At 58.7% G+C, this 23,150-nt stretch overlaps 1 protein-coding gene across 1 annotated transcript; it reads left to right on the forward strand.

Moving 5' to 3' along the window:
* Positions 1 to 71: 71 nt before the first annotated feature.
* On the forward strand, positions 72 to 22,769 carry RHBDF2 (rhomboid 5 homolog 2). The gene is made up of 19 exons (XM_064150953.1): positions 72 to 159; positions 10,595 to 10,721; positions 12,882 to 13,031; positions 13,139 to 13,245; positions 13,916 to 14,108; positions 14,182 to 14,394; positions 14,983 to 15,111; positions 15,467 to 15,583; positions 15,851 to 16,050; positions 16,197 to 16,308; positions 16,971 to 17,045; positions 17,662 to 17,823; positions 17,973 to 18,073; positions 18,601 to 18,664; positions 18,810 to 18,904; positions 19,123 to 19,198; positions 19,877 to 19,977; positions 20,230 to 20,383; positions 20,978 to 22,769. The coding sequence occupies exons 3-19, from the start codon at positions 12,906 to 12,908 to the stop codon at positions 21,395 to 21,397; spliced, it is 2,445 nt and encodes an 814-aa protein (XP_064007023.1). The 5' UTR covers positions 72 to 159; positions 10,595 to 10,721; positions 12,882 to 12,905; the 3' UTR covers positions 21,398 to 22,769.
* The last annotated feature ends 381 nt before the right edge of the window (positions 22,770 to 23,150 follow it).

The raw sequence follows: 23,150 nt of genomic DNA on the forward strand, positions 1-23,150 counted from the left end.
GTCCCCGCCCCAATGAGGCGCCGTCCCCAGCAAGCCCCGCCCCATAAACCCCGCCCCTGAGCCCCGGCCCCGCCCGGCCCAGGTGGAGGCGGCGCCGAGAGGCGGCCGGTAGTGGCGGGACCTCGAGCACCGGAGTTGGGGTTCGGGACTGCGGCCGAGGTGAGCGGGGCGGAGGGTGGGAGCGGGGCGGGGGGTTCCGGTACCTCCGGGCTGCTTCGCCTCCGCCCGGTTTGTCGCTGCTGTGTGACCGCCCGCGTCCCGCCAGCTTCCTCCTCCGCCCCGCGCCTGCCGCCCGGCCCCTTCCCGAGTGCTGCCGCTGAGTGTCGGCCTCGCCGGGCTGTGCACCTGCCCCTGCGCCCGGGGCCTTTGCGGGCGGCACGGAGACCCCTGCCAGCATGCGGCCGTGCCCCTCACCCTTCTTGGTGCCTCTGGGGCGAGCAGCCCGGGCGAATTCGGGGAGACCTTTCCCTTCCTCTCCTTCCTCCTCTTCCTCCCGGGGGGGCAAGTGGGTGCATGTCCCAGCGGGATGACCCAACTGTGCAGAAAGGAAACTGGGGCAGGGGGGTGGCCGGCCCACTCGCCTGCCCTCTCCCCTTGCCCAGTCTGGGGTGGAAAAGCCCTAACCTACTTTTGGGGCCGATGGGCTGATAAGGAGCAGGCGTGCGGTTTTGTTTTTGTTGGGTGGGTTTTCCCCGTGCCAGGCTAGTGGGGCTGGCAGAGCCTTTGGGAAGTGGCAGCAACCTCGAAACCAGGCACGAGGGCAGGTGAGGGTGCCTGCATCCCTGCCGGCTCCAGCTCTATCCGAGCAGAGCATCCTCCTCCCGATGGCCGCCGGCCGATGCCGGGGCTTTGTTGTTGTTGCCGGTCTGAGGTTTGGTTTAAAGCCTCGCACGTGCTGCCTGGCTGCTGCCGGCAGCCCTCTGCCAAGAAACAAAGCCCTTTATGAGCAGGAGGGTCCGGTCATCCCGCATCCATCCCTGCATCCTGGGATGCTGGGCGGGCGTGGATGTTTTAGCCACCTGGGGTTTTGCTGGTAGTGCTCAATAGCCTTGGAGCAGAGGAGCGAGGCTGAGCTTTATCCCAGTCCTGCCCTGTCCTGCTGCCAGTCAGCAGGGCCAGGCTGTCCCTCCAGGCTTGCCCACTGCCGGCTCGTGGTGCTCATGGTGCTCTGAGCTCTTGCTCAGCTCCCCATGCCCATGCTTGCTGGGGGAAAGGGGAGCGGGGAGGCTGCGCTGTGTCCCCGCGGCAGGAGGAAGTGCCTGCCCTCTTCCCCAGAGTGGCGTCATGCTTCCCGCCGTGAGGCCACGGGGAGCCGGGACATCGTCCTGCCTGTGTGCACCCCGCTCCCGGAGGGGTCACTCCTGGGCATTTCCAGGGTGAGCACACCAGCCCAGCTGGAGGGATCAGGAGCACACCCTGCCACAGCTCCCAGGGCTGTCCTGAGTGGGGAAATGCCGCTTGGCTCTCCACGCTCCATTGTGCCCTCTGAAGGAGTGTCCTTTGGCTCCTGCCTGTTTCCCAGGCGGGAAATAACCAGCTTGGGAATGACCCACCTCTGAAACAAGCTGGAGCGTTCAACTGCAGCTGTGCCTGCCTGGGAAAAACAGAGCTGCCTCAGCCTGCTCTGGCACTGCTGGCTTCACAAGTGGCTTTCTGGGCTTCCCACCTGCCCCTTCTGAGTTCCTTTGCAGCTGATGAGGTGGTGGACACCTATCGCTGGTTGCTGGTGTGGGGGGTGCCCTTTGTCTGGTTTGCTCCTGCTCGCTGCTCAGCGGGTGACCAAAGCACGCCTCAGCAGCCCTCCCGCGTCCTCCAGCACCGCTGCAGCTGCGCTGGAAACTGCACCTGCAGGTGCTGCGAGCCCCGGGGGTGGGAAAGGGTAAACCACAGTTTGGGGGGGAGTGGGGTTTGGTGCTGAGACAGCCACCCCAGTACTGATTCTGCAAGATGAAGCTGAGCCTGGTGTTGCTCTCAGATGCACATGCAAGTGCTTGGTGGAGCGTGGATGCTGGCAGGAGGAACAATGGATGCCAGCAGATGCTGGGAGAGCAGCTTGGGAAATGAGGATGTGGAGTGTGGGGCTGTGAATCTGACCTAGCTGGGTCACAGAATTACAGAATGGGAGGGTTGGAAGGGACCTCTGGAGATGATTTAGTGCAACCCTACTGCCAAAGCAGGTTCTCCTAGGGCAGGCCACACGTGAACACATCCAGGCAGCTCCAGAAGGAGACTCCATACTGAGGCTGTGCTCCTTGGGATGCTCTAGGGGAGCTGGGGAGTTCAGGTGGTGTTTGGTTGGACTGGGCTGAAAGACAAGCATGTGGCTGTCTTTTGAACCTGAGTTTTGTTTACTTCTGTATCAGTGAAGCAGAGGGATCCCCTGAATACATCCCTACACTTCCCCTCGAGAGGAACTTGCAGTCAGAGCAGTACTCATTGCCAAAAAAGTGAGGGACAGGTGATGGAGAACCAGCCAGTGAGGGGGCTGTGAAGGCAGTGGGAGCCCTGGACCCATTGTCCTAAAGCATCCATGGCAGTGTGTCACACTCTGCAAGGAGGAGACTTGGCCTTCTCTTGCCTGCTCCTTGTCTGCTCTGTGAGCAACCCTGTCTGGGAGCCTCCCAAGCCAGCACAGGGCTCCCAAGACTTCCACCTTTCCCACAGTCACCAGGAACTCTGCAGGGTCCTGAGCCTGGAGAAGTGAGCATGGACTTGGTGCTGGCGGGGGCTGTGCACTAAAGGAGTCAATTAGTGGGGGCTGAAAACTAATTGTTGCAATCTATATGAGCTCACAAATGATGGGATGATAAAATCTTCACCTTTTGAAGAGCTTTGTACCTAATACAATATGTATAATAATACCTGGCCTAGATCAGGAGCAGTGTGGTCAGTAGGACAAGGGAGGTTACTCTGCCCCTGTACTCAGCACTGGTCAGGCCACACCTTGAGTGCTGTGTCCAGTTCTGGGCTCCTCAATTCAAGAGAGATGTTGAGGTGCTGGAAGGTGTCCAGAGAAGGGCAACAAAGCTGGTGAGGGGCCTGGAGCACAGCCCTGTGAGGAGAGGCTGAGGGAGCTGGGGGTGTGCAGCCTGGAGAAGAGGAGGCTCAGGGCAGAGCTCATTGCTGTCTGCAACTACCTGAAGGGAGGCTGTAGCCAGGTGGGGTTGGTCTCTTCTGCCAGGCAAGCAGCAACAGAACAAGGGGACACAGTCTCAAGCTGTGCCAGGGGAGGTCTAGGCTGGATGTTAGAAGGAAGTTGTTGGCAGAGAGAGTGATTGGCATTGGAATGGGCTGCCCAGGGAGGTGGTGGAGTCGCTGTCCCTGGAGGTGTTGAAGCAAAGCCTGGATGAGACACTTGGTGCCATGGTCTGGTTGACTGGCCAGGGCTGGGTGCTAGGTTGGACTGGATGATCTTGGAGGTCTCTTCCAACCTGCTTGATTCTGTAATCCTAAGAAAATGGGCTGGTTTGGAGCTGAGCTGTAGCCTCTAAGCAGCCTCTGCTCCTCAACTTGTTGGCAGTGGTGCTTGTAGCTGCTTTGCCTCCTGCTGCTGGGCTGCAGGGTGGTGGAGGTGTCCCTCTCTCTGAGTATTGCCAGGGCAGTGGGAAGGCAGTGAGTCTCATTGTGTCACAGTGCCACACACAGCTTCCTCACCTCTGAAGTGCCACAAAGGAGTCAGAGAGTGTGGAGCTCTGTAGCCGTACACCAAGATGGGGGAGTGTAGGTGCAATTGACTCACTCCATACCCATGGTGCTAGGGGCTGCAGCAGGGCAGGGGGCAGGGAAGGAGCACGGCAGTGCCCAGCAATGCTCCTCAGCTGGCTGCTGCTGTCAGATGGGAGGGAGAAATCAGCCACTGGAGGAGGGACATGGTCTCTGCCCTGCATGTCCCTCACTCCTTGATGGGATGCTCCTGCCTGCTGCTCCCATCCTGGGGGCTGATTCTCTGTAGTTATTTGGTCCGAAGGACTTGCTCAGGGCAGGAGAGATCTAGTTGGTGCCCTCTGAGGTGCCTAATGTGCTATTGGGCTGCTGCTGGCACATGGTGGAGATGCCTTCGCTCCCCATGCATCACGCGGCAGCTTGTGCCTTGGATTTGACGTGGTTATCCCTGTAATTCTCCAGCCTGCAGGAATGCCAGGGCACGGCTGAGAGCGACCTCCTGCTACATGTAAGCCCAAGGGCCAGATGCCTGAGTGCTGCAGGGCAGCTGGGGCAAAGCCCTGATGCTTGGTGTTGGAGTGTCCTGCCCTTCCCTCAGCTCCTCTGTGGCCTGAGCAGGGAAGTCTTGCCAAGACTGGCACCACACTGCTGGCACCAGGATTTTCCATGGGCGAAGCTGCCTTATGCACATGGTGGCTTAACCCAGATCTGCTGGGGAGGACTTGGAGACAGCTCCCTAAAACCCAGCCTCTCCAGCACCTGCAGCAAGCTGGGTGGCACCCCTGTGGGTGCAGAATCTCTGGGCAGGAGGATGGGGGAGACTCCACCACCAGCTCTTGGCAGCCAAGAGGCTGCAAAGAGTCTGTGGTGATGCTGTGGTGTAGGAAGAGCACCACACTGTTTCTGTAGGAACCAGTGAGCACAGGATTCCCCGTGCTGGACGTGTTGGATGGGGATGAGCTGCTCCCAGATGGGCTTTCCTTGACAGGATGTGGACCTGGGTGCTTCTGGTCTGGTGGCAATTGAGAGCAAAGGGAATGAGGCTGAGGACTGGGTCCTGTTCAGCCACTCCTTAGAGGAGTGGGCAGGGAGAGGCCTGGGGCCCAAGAAAGCACTGAGGCTGAGTGGAATGTCCAAGCCTGCTGCCAGCAGAGGTGCATAAAGGGATACCCAAAGGTTCTTGTTCCCTCTTTTGGGGGCTACTGGTCCCAGAGAAGGTTTGAAGGAGGCTGCTGCGGACCATCTGGGCAGTACCCTTTGCGTGGGTTAGCAGCCGTGTTGGTGGTGCCTTGAGATGGCCCTGCTGAGATAAGGAGCCTGTTCCCAGAGATAGCTTCTGCTGAGGGGGCTCATCCTCCCACCAGCCCAGGGCTCATCTTGTGCCTGGGAAGAGCTCAATTCGTGCTCAGAGCTGAGCACCACCTCCTGCTGCCGCAGCCCACGTGCTGCAGGGGTGCTCAGAGCTCATGGCCAGGGAACTCTCTTCTCTAACCTGGGCCGTTCATCCCAGCCTGGAGCTCTCTGAAACAGACAGCGTGGGACTGGGGAAGTCTGCGAGTCCAGCCCTGAGCCCCTGCACCGAGAGCTGCTGTCCAAATGAGTTTTGCAGAAGAACCAGAGGAAGAATAGAAATGTCCCCTCCCCATCCCCACTATCCTCTGGCAGAGGGAAGTGAGAAAGAGTGCGGTGTGAGGATGGCAGGCAGGCTGAGCAACTTGGCTCTGAGAAACAGCAACCTGGGACCCCTCCAAAAGGCACAGGCAGGGCCAAAGCACTCAAACCGTGGTGCCCATGCACCCCGTGTGTAAGCCAAGATAGCGAGGAGTCGGAGCAGCTCTGAGTGATGGCTCAGTGCTCAGGTGAAACCAAGTTAAATCAATCCTAGTGGCCTGGGGAGTCTGTGTGGTGCCTGAAAAGGAGCTCCCCTTGGGTCTGCAGAGTAGTGCAGCCCTGCCTGTGGTGCTGCTGGGGAGCAGCTGACAGTCACCCCCATGTGTTACTGCTGGAGATATTGTCCTTTGCTCTTCCTGAAGCTGCTGGAGTGACTCAAAGCCTCCATGTGCATGGTCCCCACTTGGCTTGGGCTCCAGCCCAAGGAACAGGTCAGTGGGCTGGGGGTCCTCCTGTGCAGCTATGGCCCCTGCTAGCAGCACCCACTGCCCTGGCCAGTGCATCTGCTCTGCAGGAAGCAGAGGGTGGCTTTGTGCAGTGCCACATGCCTTGGGGTCTTCTGTGGTGGGGGGGTGTGGATAGAGTAGATAGAAGGAAGAGGTTTTCTACACTGAGGGTGGTGAGACCCTGGCCCAAGTTGTCCCATCTCTGAGATGACTCCAGGCTGGGTTGTTTGTGGCTCTGAGCAACCTACTCTAGCTGCAGAGGGGTTGGACTAGGTGACCTTGAAAGATGCCTTCCAGCCCAAACCCCTCTGTGATTCTGTGACCTCCTGGAGAAGGGGAATGGGGAGGGTGGGCAGTGGCACAGAGGGACTCTGGCTCCCTGGAGCTTGCATCCCAGCAGGCCAGGGAACCTTTGGGTGCTGACACTTGCTCTGCCAGGACTGCAAGGGTGTCATGCTGATAAAAACTAACGATGCTGGGAAACAGTGCAGCAAATCCTCTGTGTGGCTCCTTCTGCCTGCTTGCAGATCTTGCAGGCGAATCCTTCCCACCCCGCTCGGATCCCAGCAGCATCCCCCAGGGCTGCCAGAGGGACTGGGGCCTCGCAGGCTGCCGGTGATGGAAGCCTGGCAGAGGGACACCAGCACATGGCTGCCCTGTGCAGTGGTGCGAGCAGCCTCCTGCCTTCCCCTGCCAGCCGTGGGCAGGACTCTGCCCTTATCAGCAGCACCCAGCGCAGCACCCCCCTCCCCCAGCCAGCACTCTCTATCTTCCCAGCAGCTTTGCTTCCTTCCAGGGTGTGCCTTGAGCTCCAAGCCTGCCCAGGCTGAACAAACCTGCTGCAAAGTTGCCCAACGTCCTGCCTGCCGTGGAGAGGAGGAGAGGATTTCCTAATGGCAGCACGGGCAAGGGGTGTGCTGCACACCTGGCACTGGCTGGGCCCTCGCCACCCCCCAGCAGCTGTGCCCTCTCTTGCTGGAGAGGGGAGTTAAGGGACATGGGGGTGCTGGAGCATGTCTAGTGAAGCACAAGTCCTGTGAGGAGCAGCTGAGGGAACTGGGGTTGTTTAGCCTGGAGGAAAGGAGGCTGAGGGAAGACCTCACTCCTTACAACTCCCTGAAAGGAGGCTGGTGCCAGGTGGGGGTTGGTCTCTTCTCCCAAGTAACAAGCAGGAGGCAAGAAGAAAGGGCCTCGAGTTGCACCAGGGGAGATTTAGGTTGGGCATTAAGAAAAATTTCTTCCCCAGAAAGGTTGTCAAGCCCTGGCCCAGGCTGCCCAGGGTGGTGGTGAAGTCCTCATCCCTGGAGGGATTTAAAGGCTGTGTAGTTGTGGTGCTGAGGGACATGGCTTAGAGGTGGCCTGGCAGTGCTGGGTTAATGGTTGGACTGTGGATGGCCTTAAAAGTCTCTTCCAGCCTAAACAATTGGATGTTTCTGCAGGTGGTCAGTGCTGCCCATGTGCCTTAGTAATGCAGGAGAGGGAGGGAGCAGCTTAAAATACTCCCTGAAATGCAGCAGTGCTCTCTCAAGGCTCAGAGGGAGAAGATTTGCTGACCAGTGCTGTTGCAGTGGGGTTGGCACACGCAGGGAGAAGATGGAGCTGCCTCCTCTGCAGTGGAGGGAGAGAACAAATCAGGCTGTGTGAAATGGCCATGAGTGGGCTGGGGGGGCTCTGTGCTCTGGCATGGGGCTGCACAGGGACGTGAAGTCCTTCAGCGACAGGAGGGTTACTGCAGTGGTGCCTTAAGGTGTAAATACAGCCTAAATACACAAAGCACCAGAAATAAGCAGAGGTTGAGAGGAGGGAGGCAGCAGACAGAGCCTGGCTGCTCCTCAGCTTGGGGGTCAGTGCTGCTCAGGTCTCCCCATTTCAGTGGGTCCATGAGGGTCTGAGGCACACTCAGGGCTGGGCTTTCTGAGAAGAAAGGAAAAGATAAAGATATTTAGATCCCCATGCCAGAGGTGGGGGGTTGTGCTTTTTATTTTGTCAATGCTCTGTTTTCATTTCAAGAGCTGTTTGTGCTGGGCTGCTTCTCTCAGACCTGAAACTTGAGACTGGAGAGTGGTAAGAAAGCTCTTTTTGAAAGGAAGCAGAAGCAGGAAAGGTGCTGGGCAGCTGCTCAAGGTTCTCTGCTGGGATGTGAGTCTGCAAGGGGCTCAGTGCTCAGCAGGATTGGACCCGTTGGCACTCCCATCCCAGGCTCTTAATAACTGGGAGCACTTTTTAACGAGGCTGCAGACTTGAGAGGTCTTTAACGTGCTTGTGAATCATTTATGGGCATGCAGCAGCGGCTCCTCTGCCTAATGGAGCCCTGGGTGTGAGCAGTGGTGGTGGCTGCAGGGGGTTTGGGGGGCTCTGTGCCATCACTGACCTCTTTCTTACCCCTGTGGAGATAGAGAGGGAAGAGCAGGGGCTTGGTGTGCTCGATGTCATGGGCGCTTGGGTGCTCACAGGGGTTCTGCATCATTGGGTGGCTCAGAGCCACTTTCTCCTCCCAGCTTAATTGCTCCAGCCTGATGCACTTTTGCTCCAGCAGTGGTAACATTGTCTCTGCCAGCATCAACAGGCTTGGGAAGAGTGATCTTGATCCTTCTCTGAGCCTTCCTGCACTTGCTGTGCCCTGCATGCAGCCCCCTCCCACCAGGGCTGCTCTGCAGGGTTGTCTCTGGTGCCTCATATGATGGTTGTGTTTGATTGTCCCCAGCTTTGCTCTGCAGGTTGCTGCTTGGTACTGTTGATGGTCCTTTTGGGTTGCTGAGAGCATCCCAGCATGTCCCTTGGACAAGCCATGTCACTTTTTCCATCCCTTTCCTCCTTGGGTGTGCTTCCTTGGGTCAGCGTCTGTCATGATTCACCCCAGGGCTAGGAGCCAGCCCTGCTTGCCCTCCCTGTGCCTTGCCTGGCTGAAGACTAAAACCTGTTCCAGTTGCTCACCAGTGACCTCAACATACCTGCCTTTCTGGGAGGGGATGGAGGCTCCACCCCACTGCTGCTGGAGCGAGGGTCACATCCCTTGCTGCTGGGTGTCAGCCTTTGGTGAGCTTCAGTAGATAGCTTGGAGAGGGAGGATGGTGGTGGTAGGGGATCTCTTCTTATAACTGACCACGTCAGGTTACCCCTTGCCACCCCCTGCCTATTTATTGTGCCCCTGCAGGTGATGGCAGTGTCCCTAGTGCATTTTCCTCTCTCCCTGGAGATCTCTTCCAGCCCAAAGTGACACTGTGCTGGCCAGGGACACTTCTCCCAGCTGGAGGCCCAGCTCCAACCAAGCTGAGGATGTGCTGTGTCAAGTCCTTCGTCTGTCACCTCCCCGCTGCTGTCACTGCTTTGTCTCCACATCAGAGCACTCGCACAGCCCTTCCCACCACATCAGCATGTCTCCTCTCACTTCTCTTTCCTGTCCCCTGGGCAGAGCCACCATGTCCACCCTGAGTGCCTGAAGCTCGCTGGGGAGCAGGCTGTGCCCTGCAGATGGGGCAGCGGGCACCGGTGCTGCTGGGCAGAGCGATGTTCCTGGTGGCATAGTTCCTTGTGCAGAGGCTAGGAGGGTGAAGGGGACCCAGGGGTGAAGAGGAGCCAGAGGGCTGAGCTCATCGTGAGTTTGCTCTGCATGGAGATGCCAGCTCGCTCACTTGTTCCCACGCTGAGAACCAGCTGAGCTCTTGTGCTGGGCGAGAGTGGTGCCAGCACCGGAGGGGTTGGGTGCCAGCGCCAAACACGGGGGGAACTGGAAAACCCCTTCCCAGCACCATGCCTGGGGGACTTCCGTGGCTGGCATGAGGTAAAACCTTCTATGAGACGGGATCCGTGCTCAGGGGTGGTTGTGCCACCATCCCATGTGGCCAGGGGAACTTCAGCCCATGGGGGCTGCTCCCCTCCTCCTCCCCCCTCTCTCTCAGTGCCAGCTATTGCGTTAGCACACAGAGCCGTGGGAGCTGCTCCAGCTGCACCGTGTGGCTGGGGGCAGCAGGTGCCCGCCGTGGCAGGTGCCCACTGGGCCGCATCAGCTCCCCCGGGAGCTCTGTCACCCCAGGGGAGACCAGGTCCATCCCTCCACTCACGCTGCATGGGGATCTGGTGGGGAGCAAGAGCAGGCTTCTAAGTAGGCTGCAAAGCTGCTTCACCGACAGGCATATGGAGGCTCTCGCCAAAGGCTGCCTGGGGTGTGATGGGAGCAGTTCAGGGTGGGATTTTGTGCTAGGGGTGTAGCAGCAGAGCCATGCAGGAGCACCATGTCCCCTTGCACCTCTGAACAGTTTGCTTTCAATTTCTGTGCTCTGTCAGACCCTAACACTGATAGCTGTTTCCCAGGGCTGGAGGAGGATGAGGGTGTCCTGGAACTCGCTCTGACCCTGGTGCATTCCCATCCCAGTCTCTCCAGAGCAGCTGGCATCTTGTGCTCATCACTGGCTGCCCAGGGATGAAAACAAACAGTGTCTCCAGCTCGCCAGTGAGATGGAAAGTTTTGCTTGCTGGGGCTGGACCAGCTGGCTGGCATTGTCCCAGCCCAGCAGCTCTTAAATGCCTCAGCCAGGCTCTGGGTCCCATGCCCGCTCTTCCTGCCTTGCTTCCCGAGAGTTTGCCTGGCAGCGCGGCTGAAAACTCCCTGCCTGTCCCACCAGAGCAGGGTGCATCGCTGGGAACAGTTCTTCCTCCTGCTGCCCTGTGCCAGTGGCTGATTGGTGTCCCTGATGCCCAGCCATCAGCAGCCCCATCTGCATAGCTGGGGAAGCTGTTGAGCTCAGCTCTCCCCTCACCCGGGATGCTCCTGTTCTTCTCACCTGGTTTTCCATTCCATCCTCTCTCCCTGGCAGGAGGAGTTTGAAACTCGTGCCCCAGGACTCCTGTGCCTGAAGGACAGAGGAGGAGGAGGAAGAGGAAGGCCACTGCAGGTGTTTGCCATCAGGACGTGCTGCGTGGGATCCCTGCCACTCTTATGAGGTAGAGAGACCTTGTCAGAGATTGGCACTGACTCAGACCCCAGGAGAATTTTGGGGGCTGGTTGCTCCCAGTTTTGGTGCTTTATGGCAGTGAAGGGTGAGGCAGCAGCTGAGCTGCTGGTAGCACCTAGGGGTGCTGCTTTGTTGCCCTCGGGGAGGAGGGGAGGCAGTCAAGGTGCCTCAAGCAGCCTGAGGTCATAGACTGCATGCAGCAATATCTTGCCTGGTCCTAGCACCATTTATGTGAGGGCTTCCTCGCATCTTCCCATCTGCATCCTAAGAACTCATTTATTGCCAAGGCTGGAGAGGAGTGAGGTTAATTCAGGAGTGAGGACCCTGCTGGTTGCCCTTCATGGGAGGGGTTTCAGTGGAACAACCATTTGGGTTGCATTTGATGTTCCCCCTGTCACAGTTCTCCAGTGTCTCACTCCACTCCTGCTCTGTGGTACCTCAACTAGTGTCACATTTTAATGCAGGAGAAGGCAGGAGCAGCAGCCTGTGACCTGACCTAGGAGCTGGTGAAGGACAGCAGTGCTCTGTAGTGCCACTGACACCAGGGTCCCATGTCCCCAGGCAGCTTGCTCTGGACTCCTTTGCTTCCCAGGAGCTGTGGGGCCCCACACTGTTAAAGCCAGGCTTTGTGGTGGGGTCTGAGGGGAGAGTTGTGCTGGGGCAGCTACTAAAGTGCCCCTGTGCCTGCTTCTGCTCTGCCATGTCCTGCCAAAGTGGAACGCCCTCTTGTAGAGGGGATCAGGGGGGTCTCAGCTGCCCAGCTGACTTCTGGAGCACCCTTAGCACCACCAAAGCAGAGTGGGGTATGAGGCTATACAGCTGGGCTGGTTACTGGGGTCCTGGGCAGAGAGAAGGGCCATGCCATGTGTGGCATTGATGCTGCTGAACTCTGAGCACAGTGAGCAGCAGCAGAGGAGCCCCAGTGGGACACCTTGTTCCTCCCAGGGACTCTGCTGTCCCACTTGGATGGAGAGGGCCAGCTCCCCTTGGGAGCAGGTTCCATGGGGATGCTGGTCCTTGTGGCCAGCCCACAGCAGAGCTTGGTGCCCTCTGCATGCAGTGAGTGCAGCAGGTGGCACTATCTCCATGGCCGTGGCTGTGCTGGGAGGAGAAGGGATGCTCACAAGACCTGTGTGGGTCCCCTGGGCACTGGCATGTGGCTGAGGGGGACAATATGAGAGCAGAGGAGACTGAGCTTCCCTTTGAGATGTTCCGTAGACCCTAACAGGATCTGGGATTCACTTCCTTGTGCTTGGATAGGATTACCTTTCCTTCAAGCTTCAGGGACCCCCAGCAGGGGATTGGCCAAGGAATTATAACCCCCTCTTGGCTGTTAAGCTTCCCCCTCCTTGCACAAGCTGCCAAGGAGGATTCAGTCTCCCACCCTGATATCTGCAAGCACATGCTGGAGGGGCATGTCCCACATCTTCCCTCCCACAGGGCACCCCAGCACATGGCAGGTGCCAGCTCTGTAGCCAGTGGTGGCACAGGCTGGCACAGCCCTTCTTACTGCAACAGGAGCCTTTCCCCACATGCAGGGGTGAGCAGGTGATTTGTGTATTTTTGGGCTTTCCATGACCCTTGCCTGGCTGTGTTCCCTCCCTCCCTAGCTGCGGAGGTAAGGTGAGATCTTCGCAGACCCCCCAGGAGCTCCCTTGCTGTGCCAAACCCAGGGGAGCACAGTGTCTTGAGAGCCACAGCTGTGTGCCATGAGCCTGGCCAGGGCTGGCAGGAATTCCCCCATGTCTCCCATAGGTGCTGAGCTGGTCAGGTGCATCCTGACAGGGTCTGAAACCCAGGTGTCCCCAAGGCATGTAACGAGGATGCTTTCTTTGACCCTGTCCCTCCTGCCATCCTTCCCTCTTTTCCAGCGGGTGCAGGGGTGATGCTGGTGGTCCTGGGGGACTAGGAGCAGGTGGGTGATGGAAGCCCTCCTGCCCACTCAAACGTGGCGAAGGGGTGCAGACTTTCGGGGGCACACCTTGATGGTGGCAAGGTCTGGGCTGTACGGCCAGTGGCTGAGGGAGCTGAAGCTGGTGAGATCCCACTGAGGAGGCCCCCAGCTGGGGCTGGGACCCAACCTTTCCCAACGCACAAGCTCCTGGGGAGATACTGCTTCCTCTCTGGCTGACTCCTTGCATTGTCCCAGCCTGCCAGCCGCCGCCGGCCCAGGATGTCAGCCGGCGACAAGAACGGGGGCAGCCACTCCGGCAGCAGCCGCCTGCAGAGCAAGAAGCCTCCCAACCTCTCCATCGTCATCCCGCCGCGGGAGGCAGAGGAGGAGGGTGCTCGGAAAGAGGTGAGTGATGGGAACCCACCTCCATCCCATGCTGGCCTCGGGGAGCTGCCATCCCCGGAGGACCTCCCCGTGCCAGCTAATCCCTGCCGCCCTGCTCTGCCTTCCAGCCCTCCAAGGTCCCCATCTACCGCAAGAGCAAGAGCCTGCAGGAGCCGCACTCGGAGCGGCAGCCTGGCATCCGCCGGCAGACCTCCCTGTCCCAGAGCATCCGCAAGTGAGAGCTGGCAGCGGCCGCGGGAGGGCAGGGCGGGCGGCGGCTGGGTCACCGCAGGCATCCCTCAGTCCCTCCCCGTCGGGGTGTTGTGGATACGGGCAGAGGATTGGCATGAGGATGGAGAGCTGGAGCTCGGACGGGAACATCGTGGAGGGTGTCGTGTGGATCTGCTTTGATCCACTGGTGTCTGCCAGGGGAAAACTGTGGAATCATAACATTGCTTTGCTTGGAGAAGACCTTTAAGGTCGTGAAGTCCAACCATGAGTCCTGCAGCAGGGTTGCTCAGCGCATGTTCACAGCATTGTTTTGTATGTTGGGGACGTTTCCCTGCCCTGTTTATGTGGGACCTTCTCAAGCACCTTGAGCTGGATGGGTGATGCAGCCCAGAGCTGATGCAGTGTCCTGTGCAAGGTGCAAATCTCAGTGGAGCACAACTCCAGAGAGACCTGAAGGCCAGCAAACCTCTGCAGCATCCTTTCCTCTTCCTCCCCTTCCTCTCTTCTTCCTTCTGCCGTATCCTTTTCCCTCCTCCTCCTGACCCACAGCCACGTGAAAACCACCCTGCTGCAGACTGGGCTGAGACATCTGCTGGAGGGTATAGCAGGGTGGGATGGCAGTACCTGGGCTGGTGGGACCAGCTGGGTGCCAAGCATGCCCATCGTGTGCGCAGGGGCACGGCGCAATGGTTTGGCATCAGCAGCGACTGGGAGGGGAAGCGGCAGCAGTGGCAGCGCAAGAGCCTGCAGCACTGCAGCATGAGGTACGGGAAGCTGAAGCCTGCCTATCGCGACATGGAGCTGCCCAGCCAGGAGGTGCCCTCCTTCCAAGGCACTGAGTCACCAAAGCCCACCAAGATGCCCAAGGTAGAGCTCGGGGCTTGGGGTCCAGCTCCCAGCCTTACTCTCCCAGCACTGACACCTCTCTTACCTCCTCCAGATCGTGGACCCCCTGGCCAGGGGCCGTCCCTTCCGCCACCCTGACGAGACCGACCGTCCCCACACACCCCACCATGTCCTGCCCCCCTCCACTCCTGGCGTCATCTCCTTGGCATCCTTCAACAGCATCCGCTCTGGCCACGGCCGCCTGCCACGCAGGAAGAGGGAATCTGTTGCCCACATGAGCTTCAAGGCAGCTGCAGCCCTTCTCCGTGTGAGTTTTGAGGACCTGGGGGGGGAGGGTCATCTTCTTCCCAAGTCAGGTTTCAGCTCTGTCCCTCACCCAGCATCTCTGCCTCTTGGCTTTCTGCTTTCACAGAGCTCTCTGTGTCTCCAGGATGGGTTTGAGGTGGGAGGTTGGTGGTTTTTAACCCAAGTTCTGCTTAAACACAGAACTTTGGCTGAAACTGGGCCACCAAAGTGGAACTGCCTTGCATGACATCCCTAGAAAAAAGCAGCTTCTGGGTTTCCTCGCTGAGGAGTCAGGAGGCCTTTTGCTGCAGCTGAAGCTTCTCCAGTGACTTTCCAGCCACTGGGGAGCCCTGGGCAGGCCTCAGGGTCAGGTTTCTGGGAATCAGCACCAAACAGAGGATTTAGAGTTCACCTCTCATGGTCCAACTCTGAGGAGCTAGAGGCAGCGTCTGCTGGCAGCTCCTGCCACCTGCCTTTCCAATTCAGGGGGATATGGCAGCCTGTTGGGATGTCATGCTTGGTACTCAGTTCTGGGGAGGGAGGTGCCCTCAGTGCTGCTAAAACTGGAGGGCTTCTGGTTGCTGACCCTCATTTGCCTCTCCTGCAAAAGGGACGTTCTGTCCTGGAGCCACTGGCTCCCAAGCAGAGGAGCAACAAGAGGAGCTTCTTGTTCCCCAGCTTCATGGATGAGGACATAGTGGATGCTGCTGATACCCTGGACTCTTCCTTCTTCAGTAAGGCAAGCGCTGTTCCATGACAGGGGGAGTCCTGGTGCCTCTGCACAGGGGCTGGACACAGAGCAGGGCTCTGATGGGGACTTTCATGTCAGTGCTTCACCCTGCCCCTGGGAGCAGGGGCATCAGTGGCCTCTGTGCCCAGTGCTGTGGAGCCCCATTCTTGGTGATGCTCCCTGGGGGTGGCAGGGAGCAATGCCATCATTGCATGTGCGCTTCACACCCTGTGATGTGCAGGACCTCAGTGAGGATCCCCTCTCCCCTGACTCTGGAGCCAGGTTGCCCTGGTGATGGGCATGCTCAAGCAGGAGGTGGTTTCTCACCCATCACACATCCAAGAATATGTCTCCATCCTTCCAGATGGACATGCATGATGAGACCTACTCCATGCCTGACGATGTCTTCGAGTCACCGCCTCTGTCAGCCACCTACCTACGCATGCACCCGGTGGGGGATGATGCCAGGGTGTCCCCCGAAGTGGAGCAGCCCACCCCGTGAGTACCAGCTCTCAGCTGATTCTGCCCCCAAGGCTACCCAGGTCCCCTGCTGCAGTCAGGATGTCCCCATCCATCCTTGTCATGAGGCACTGGGCACTTCCTCAAGAGGTGCCTCTAACCCCTATCCCCCTCCTCCTCTGGCACTCTGCAGCAGCGAGGCACAGCCGTGGGGCTGGATGCAGTGGGATTTCCCTGCTGGTCGGTGCCAGCAGGCATGGTGAGGTTCTCCTGTCTCTGCAGGCAGGAGGGTGTCCGCCTGGCGTCGGGCTCCGGCGGCACGGCGTCGCGGCGCGGCCAGCGCATCGCCTCCAAGGTGAAGCACTTCGCCTTCGACCGCAAGAAACGCTACTATGGGCTGGGGGTGGTGGGCAAGTGGCTGAACAGGACCTACCGCCGCAGCCTGAGCAGCATCGTGCAGTCGCAGCTGGAGATGACAGACAGCCACCGGTGAGGGGCAGGTGCAGAGCTCCTCGGGGCTCCCCAGCTCTAGTTTGGATGTGTGTGTGTGGCCTTGATGCTCAGGGGGTCTGCAGAGGATCCCTTTGCTCAGCCCTCCTTGACCTGCTCTGATTTTGGGTCCTTTTCCTCCCCAGGCCGTATTTCACCTACTGGATCACTTTTGTCCACATCCTCATCACCCTGCTGGTCATTGGCACCTACGGCATCGCTCCCATCGGCTTCGCCCAGCACGTGACGACAGAGTTAGTAAGTTTAAGAGCTACTGGCCAGGCCTGTCCCCTTTCAGCTTTGAAAGTCCCCATCCCTGGAGGTGTTTAGAAGAGGCAGAAGTGTGGTACTGAGGTCCATGGTTTAGCACCAGAGTTGGTAGAACTACAGAATGGTTGGACCTGATGATCTTAAAGGTCATTTCCAACCAAACCCATTCTGCATTCAAACGCCAGCCAGCTGCTGAGGGAAGCCAGGCTGGTGTCTTGGGCGGTGCCTTCAGCACCTTGGAGGCATGAGCCTCTCCCTGGGGTTAATCCTGGGAGCCTGCAGCTGGCTGTGTTGCTTCCTTAGCACCCAGGCTGGAGAGAAGAGCAGGCATCTGTCTTCCTGGGGGGACGTGACCGCCAGTGCCTCAGGCTGCTGTGGTCCTTGCTAGGGCTGTGAGCGTTTTGGAGTGCTGCTGGCTCATGCTGTGCGAGAAGCTCCATTAAGTGCCTGGGGCAGGAGGTCCATGGCATGATGCAGTGCCATGGGTGCAGGGGGCAGAGCTGCTCTTGCTCCCATCTTCCTGATGGGATCCAGCAGCTCTTCCCCATGGCCAAGGGGTCTGCTCAGCCCTCAATGAATGGAAGGAGAGGGGGCTGCACTCTCTACTCCCGGTCCACTTGGTGGAAGCTGACTCCATTCTGGCTCTGTAGGTGCTGAGGAACAAAGGTGTCTACGAGAGTGTTAAGTACATCCAGCAGGAAAACTTCTGGATTGGGCCCAGCTCGGTAAGAGCTCTGCCATAGAATCATAGAGTGGCCTGGGCCCGAAGGGACCTCTAGAAGTCATCTAGTCCAGCCCCCCTGCAGTCAGCAGGGACATCCCCACTAGATCAGGTCATCCCAAGGTCACCAAGCCTCACTTTGAATGTCTCCAGGGAAGGGGCCTCGGCCACCTGTTCCAGTGCTCCACTACCCTCATAATGTAGAACTCGTTCCTAACATCTGTCACCACCCCTTGCTCCCTGGCCCAGCAGTCTGCCCTCCACTGGCCTCTACTACTTCTCCCCTGACTTAGAGGGCTTCTGGGGTGCTCCCAGGAAGAGAGCTCAACCCTACGTCCCAGCCTGCTGCCCCGCAGCCTTCAGTGGCCCCACCCCTCTGGGATCTGTTGCCTGGTCCCATTCCAGGCTGGAGACTCAGCAGCACTTCTCAGAGCTTCAGCATCATAGTGGGATGGTCAGAAGAGATCCTGTCCCCTTCCCATCCACCTTCCATTTCCCACTGGGGTAATAGAGACTTGGGACTGTCATCTGTGGGGGTCCCATGCCCCTGCTGAGCTCTCCCTGGGGGCAAGTGTGGGGTGTGGATGCTGTGTCCCCCTGGACTGACATCTCCCTCTCAGATCGACCTGATCCACCTGGGAGCCAAGTTTTCCCCCTGCATCCGGAAGGACCGGCAGGTGGAGAGGCTCATCCAGCGGGAGAGGGACCGGGAGCGCGGCTCCGGCTGCTGCGTCCAGAACGACAACTCCGGCTGCATCCAGACCCTGCCGCAGGACTGCTCGGTGCGTGCTGGCACCATGGGACTGGGACATGCTGGGCTCACTGGGGGGGAAGGGGAAACCACCTCTGCCCTGAACAGCACCAGGGCAGGATGCATGCAGGGTCAGAGCTGTGCGTTCACTGCTGCGGCCTCCATCCCTGTCCCACCCAGGAGACGCTGGCAACGTTCATCAAGTGGCCAAGCACCAACGCACCAGCCATGGGCTCGGGTGACAAGAGGACATCAGGGGCTGTGTGTCACCAGGACCCCAGGTAGGAGTGACAGCTGGGGACAGGCACTGCAGTCACCCAGCTGTGTATGGGACATGGTGGGGGTGCTTCCTGAGGCTATTTCCAGATTGGACACCTGGAATTCTCTTGTTCAAGGGGCTGGGGGCTCTTAAACACCACAGAAGAGTGATAAGAGAGAATGAGTGGAGGAACTGAGGTGGAGTCTGTCCTGAATGGCAGCAATGGGTGAGCTGGAGACACGGCTGAAGAGTGCTGTTGTCTTGCACTGGTCCCTACCTGCCTTGCTCTGCTGGGCTGGAGTGGTGCTGCCAGGGGAGCATTGATAGGGTTGTCAGAGGGATATGAGTGCTGTGGGGCTCAGCTGTGACGTTGCAGGACATTGATGTAGGGACTGTAGGGGTCTTGTAGGACACCAAGCTGCACGATCCCTCCCTAGCCAGGGGGAGGGACAGATCTTGGGGCTGTCTGTGTCCAAGTGGGTTTACTAGGCTGGAGGAGGAATGTGCTGAGCAAGACCTGTCCTGACTCCCCACTTGTCTTTCTGACAGGACCTGTGAGGAGCCAGCATCCAACCCACCTCATGTGTGGCCAGATGACATCACCAAGTGGCCGGTAAGAGCCTGATGCCACCACAGTCTGTGTGGCATCGTGGTGGCAGTCTCTGTGAAAATCACTACAGGCAACAAGCTGGGCAGAAGGCTGCAGAGAGAGCCTGGGGCTGGCCCTGACCAGGCTCTTCTCTCTCCTGCTTTTGTAGATCTGCACCTATGAGACCAAAACCAACCACACAGGCTTTGCCCACCTGGACTGCCAGATCAAGGGCAGGCCCTGCTGCATTGGCACCAAGGGCAGGTGGGTCACAGTGATGGGGGCACCTGGACTGGGCTTGACTTGACTCTCTCGAGTCATGTCTGGAGCTGTGCCAGTGGGGACAGAATGGTTACAGAGCCTTAGTTGGGGGTGAAGCACAGTGGTGGCTGCCAGGAGCAGAGGGGGATGCTTGGGGGAACAGGGAGCAGGCTCTGCCCCGAGTGAGCCCTCTGCCCGCCCTCTGCCCGCCCTCTGCCCAGCTGCGAGATCACGACGCGGGAGTACTGCGAGTTCATGCACGGCTACTTCCACGAGGAGGCCACACTCTGCTCACAGGTGAGCAGGGCTGGGGACGTGGGACATGATGCCAGCAGCTGGGTCACACATTGTCCTGCTGATGCCAAAAGCTTTCATGGTACCCTGGAATGGGTGTGAGCAGGGAGAATGCACAGTGCAGGATGAGAGGAAGTGGCTTCAAGTTGTGCCAGGGGAGGTTTAGGTTAGATATGAGGACAAATTTTCTTTTACTTAGTGGTCAGGCTGCCCAGGGAGGTGGTGGAGTCTCCACCTCTGGAGATGTTCTAATAAATAATATAGACATGGCACCTGGGGACATGGTTTAATGGCCATGATGGTGTCTGGTTGGTGGTTGGACTTGACCCAAGGGGTCATTTCCATCCTTAATGATTGTGTGGGTCTATGCTGCCTGCTCACCACCTTGGTGTGGAGCTGGGGGAAATGCAGGGCTTCAGCCAGCCTCAACCAGGCAGCTGCAGTGTGCTTGGGAAAGGCACTTCCCGAGCAGGAAAGTGACCTTTCAGCATCTCCTGAGGATGATTGGTCACTCCATCCCCAACATCTGACAGTGCAAATGCCAGACACAAACCCAGAGCCCCTCCACAACTGACATGTGGCAACTCCAGCCATGTGTCCCTGTGACACATCCTTTTTCCCCTATGGCTCTGGAGTGTGGGCCGAGTCCTCCATCACGCCCTGCCCCACTCATCTTTACAGGTGCACTGCCTGGACAAGGTCTGTGGCCTCCTGCCCTTCCTCAACCCAGAGGTCCCCGACCAGTTCTACCGCCTGTGGCTGTCCCTGTTCCTGCATGCTGGGTGAGCTGTGGGGATGGGGGTCTGGGGACCAGAGAGTCTGTGGGGATGGGGATCTGGGGACCAGAGAGTCCATTGGGATGGTCTCTGATCCAAGATGGGTTGAGTTTAAAGAGGGGAGGACCCCTCCAGACTACAGCAACACATGGTGGGAGGGTGTTCTGGAAGGTGTCTCAGGCCCAGGGCAGCTGGTGGGAGGACTGGACAGGAGCTCTGTCCGGGCAGGGGTCTCTAATGCAGACTCTCTTCCCCCAGCATCATCCACTGCCTGGTGTCGGTGACTTTCCAGATGACAGTGCTGAGGGACCTGGAGAAGCTGGCAGGCTGGCATCGCATCTCCATCATTTTTATCCTCAGTGGCATCACAGGCAATCTGGCCAGTGCCATCTTCCTGCCATACCGGGCAGAGGTGAGGGCAGGGGTTTTGCCCACATCACCCCAAACAGAACTATCTCTCTGGGGACCAAAGGACACCCCCACTTGTCCTCCGTCTTGGCAGAGCTTTGAGGAGAGAGCTGCAGCACAGAGCTCTCAGCCTCTGGCGGGGGGGATGCCAGGCTGGTGTCCCCACGGCAGGGGATGATCCCTGCCCCATGTGTTGGGTTTGCACATGCCATCGGGTCACACGTGGCCACATGCCGCTGTGCGTGCAGGGTCCCCAGGCGGGCAGATGGCTAATCTGCTGGCAATGAAACCATGCCAGGCTTTAAATGAGATCACACCCAGAGCCCTAATCCCCTCTGGGGTGCGTCAGGATGGGGCCACGGGGGGCTGTGACCTGGGAGGAGGTGATGCTGAGTCATGGAAAGTACCAGCTCTGCCCAAACAGCACCGCCACGCTCCCCTCCTCTTCCTCCTGTGCCAGGGCTCCCACCCGTCAGCCCCACACCAGCACGAGTGCAACCCCTGCAGGAGCAAGGGAGGAGATGGTCCCTAGGGATTCAAGGGCACTGGGTGGGGTGACATGCCCAGGGTCCAGCCGTGACTTCCTCTCTCTCTGCAGGTGGGCCCTGCCGGATCCCAGTTCGGCTTGCTGGCCTGCCTCTTCGTGGAGCTCTTCCAGAGCTGGCAAGTGCTGGAGAAACCCTGGAAAGCCTTCCTCAACCTCTTCGGCATCGTCCTCTTCCTCTTCGTCTGCGGCCTGTTGCCCTGGATCGACAACATCGCTCACCTCTTCGGCTTCCTCAGCGGCCTCCTCCTCTCCTTCGCCTTCCTGCCCTACATCACCTTCGGCACGGTGGACAAGTACCGCAAGCGAGCCATGATCATCGTCTCCCTGCTGGTCTTCCTGGGGCTCTTCGCCTCGCTGGTGGTCTGGCTCTACGTCTACCCCGTGAACTGGCGCTGGGTGGAGTACCTCACCTGCCTGCCCTTCACCAGCAAGTTCTGCGAGAAGTACGAGCTGGAGCAGGTCCTGCACTGACCCCAGCGGCGGGCACGGGGCCGGGAGAGGTGCTGGTGGTGATGCTTTCCCTGGGGTGGGTCTTCACCAGCTCCCAGCAAGTGATGGCTGCTCTGGGCAGGGCTTCATCCTTGGGGCTGGTGGACTCAGGCTCAGCCCTGTCAGTCGTTGGGATGCAGTGGAGAGAAGAACTCTGCCTTGCACCCCTTTAGGGCTGCCTCTTGGTGCTGAAAAGCCATAAACTGGTTTGGGGGACCAAGCTGAGCTTCCACCCGCCTGGAGAAAGGGCTGAGAAATTGGGTATTTGTATGTCCACAACCAGGCTGGGCCTCAAAAGCACCTGGGAATGACATTACCATGGTCTTCTGCCTGCCCTGGGCCACATCCTGCCTCTGTGCCCCCAGGTGCTGCAGCTCATACTGTGAACATGACCCCCTTTTTTGGAGGGGCACTTCTTTTTATCCACAGCTCTTTGGACTGAAGGTTTCCTACAGCTTGGGCTCCTCGTGGCCTCTGCCCTAGTCCCAGGGCATTCAGATATGAGCTCCCAAGGTATTTTCCAGTCCCTCTCTCACATCTGATGTTTCCCTAAGGCCAGGGAAGGAGTCTGGTGCTTCCCAACTTGAGCTCCTCACTGGGTGGAGCAGCAGGACTTGGGGCATGGGTGCTGCTTTTCCTCTTAACTTGGTGAAATTCTCTTTTTGGAAGTGGACAAGCAATACACAGAGTGTTTTTAGTACCATGCTGGGAGGCAAACAGAGAGAAAAACACCCTTGGAGGCTTGTGTGGCTGCTCCTGAAGCCCACGACCGCTTCCACTTCTGCCTTGTGCCCCTGCTGTTACCCTTTATCCTTTTTTGAAGCACGGACACCCAGGTAACCCCTACCCTGCCTCAAACGGTGCTGACAGGCTGGGGCAGTCACCTGTCCCTGCCTGCCCCCAGCCCTGCTCCTTAGCATTTCCCCCTCCCTCCCACCAGCCACGCTGTGAAGGCAGGTCCTTCATGGGGTCCGGGTGACTCCTCTGGGCTGGTTTGGAGCCAAGCTTGGTGCCAGGCTGTCTCTCCCTTGGTATGTGTTACTCTGGCAGTGCTGGGTCTCAGTGCCGTTAAGTGGGGCAAGGTGGGGGTGTCCTAGGATGAGCATTCAAGGGCTGGGAGCTTGGCTTCCTCTCTCCTCAACCACTCCCCAGGTGACCCCAGGAGATATGTGGCACTTGTATCTGTCCTTCCATCCCTCCCTCAACCACGGGCCAGTTTTCAGCACTGCTCTGTCCCTGTGGTGCTGCTCCAGCCAAAGACAGCCTCTGCACCTCGTTTTGTCTCTTTTTGATACTTTTTTTAAAGCTGTGGGTTCTCCTCCCTCCCCCTTAATACATTTCTACCTGTATTTAATGAGATGCACGAAGCCTCTCTGCCTTCCTGGGCACAAGGACACAGGGAGTTCTGGTTGGGTTGGTCTGGTTTTGGTTGGTGTGGCTAAGAACATCTGGGGTTGATGTCCTGATGCGCAGGGTTGTAGTGTCCCCTGGAACTCCTCAGCTTGTCCTCTAGTGCCTCTCCCTGGGATGGGGACAAGGGTTTGAAGGGTCTGAAGCAGAAGCAGCAGCTAAATACCTGGAGCAGCAAGATCCACAGAGCCTCCTTACCATGCCCAAGGGCAGACTCACCCTTACCTCTATCTCGCTCTTCATGGAATGACCCAGGGCTGTATGTGCCTCATCACCCCCAAAGCTGGGATGCCCCAAGGGGGCTTGTCTGGCTCCCCTTATGCTG

This window comes from Pogoniulus pusillus, chromosome 11, assembly GCF_015220805.1.
Source record: "Pogoniulus pusillus isolate bPogPus1 chromosome 11, bPogPus1.pri, whole genome shotgun sequence".
NCBI lineage: Eukaryota > Metazoa > Chordata > Aves > Piciformes > Lybiidae > Pogoniulus > Pogoniulus pusillus.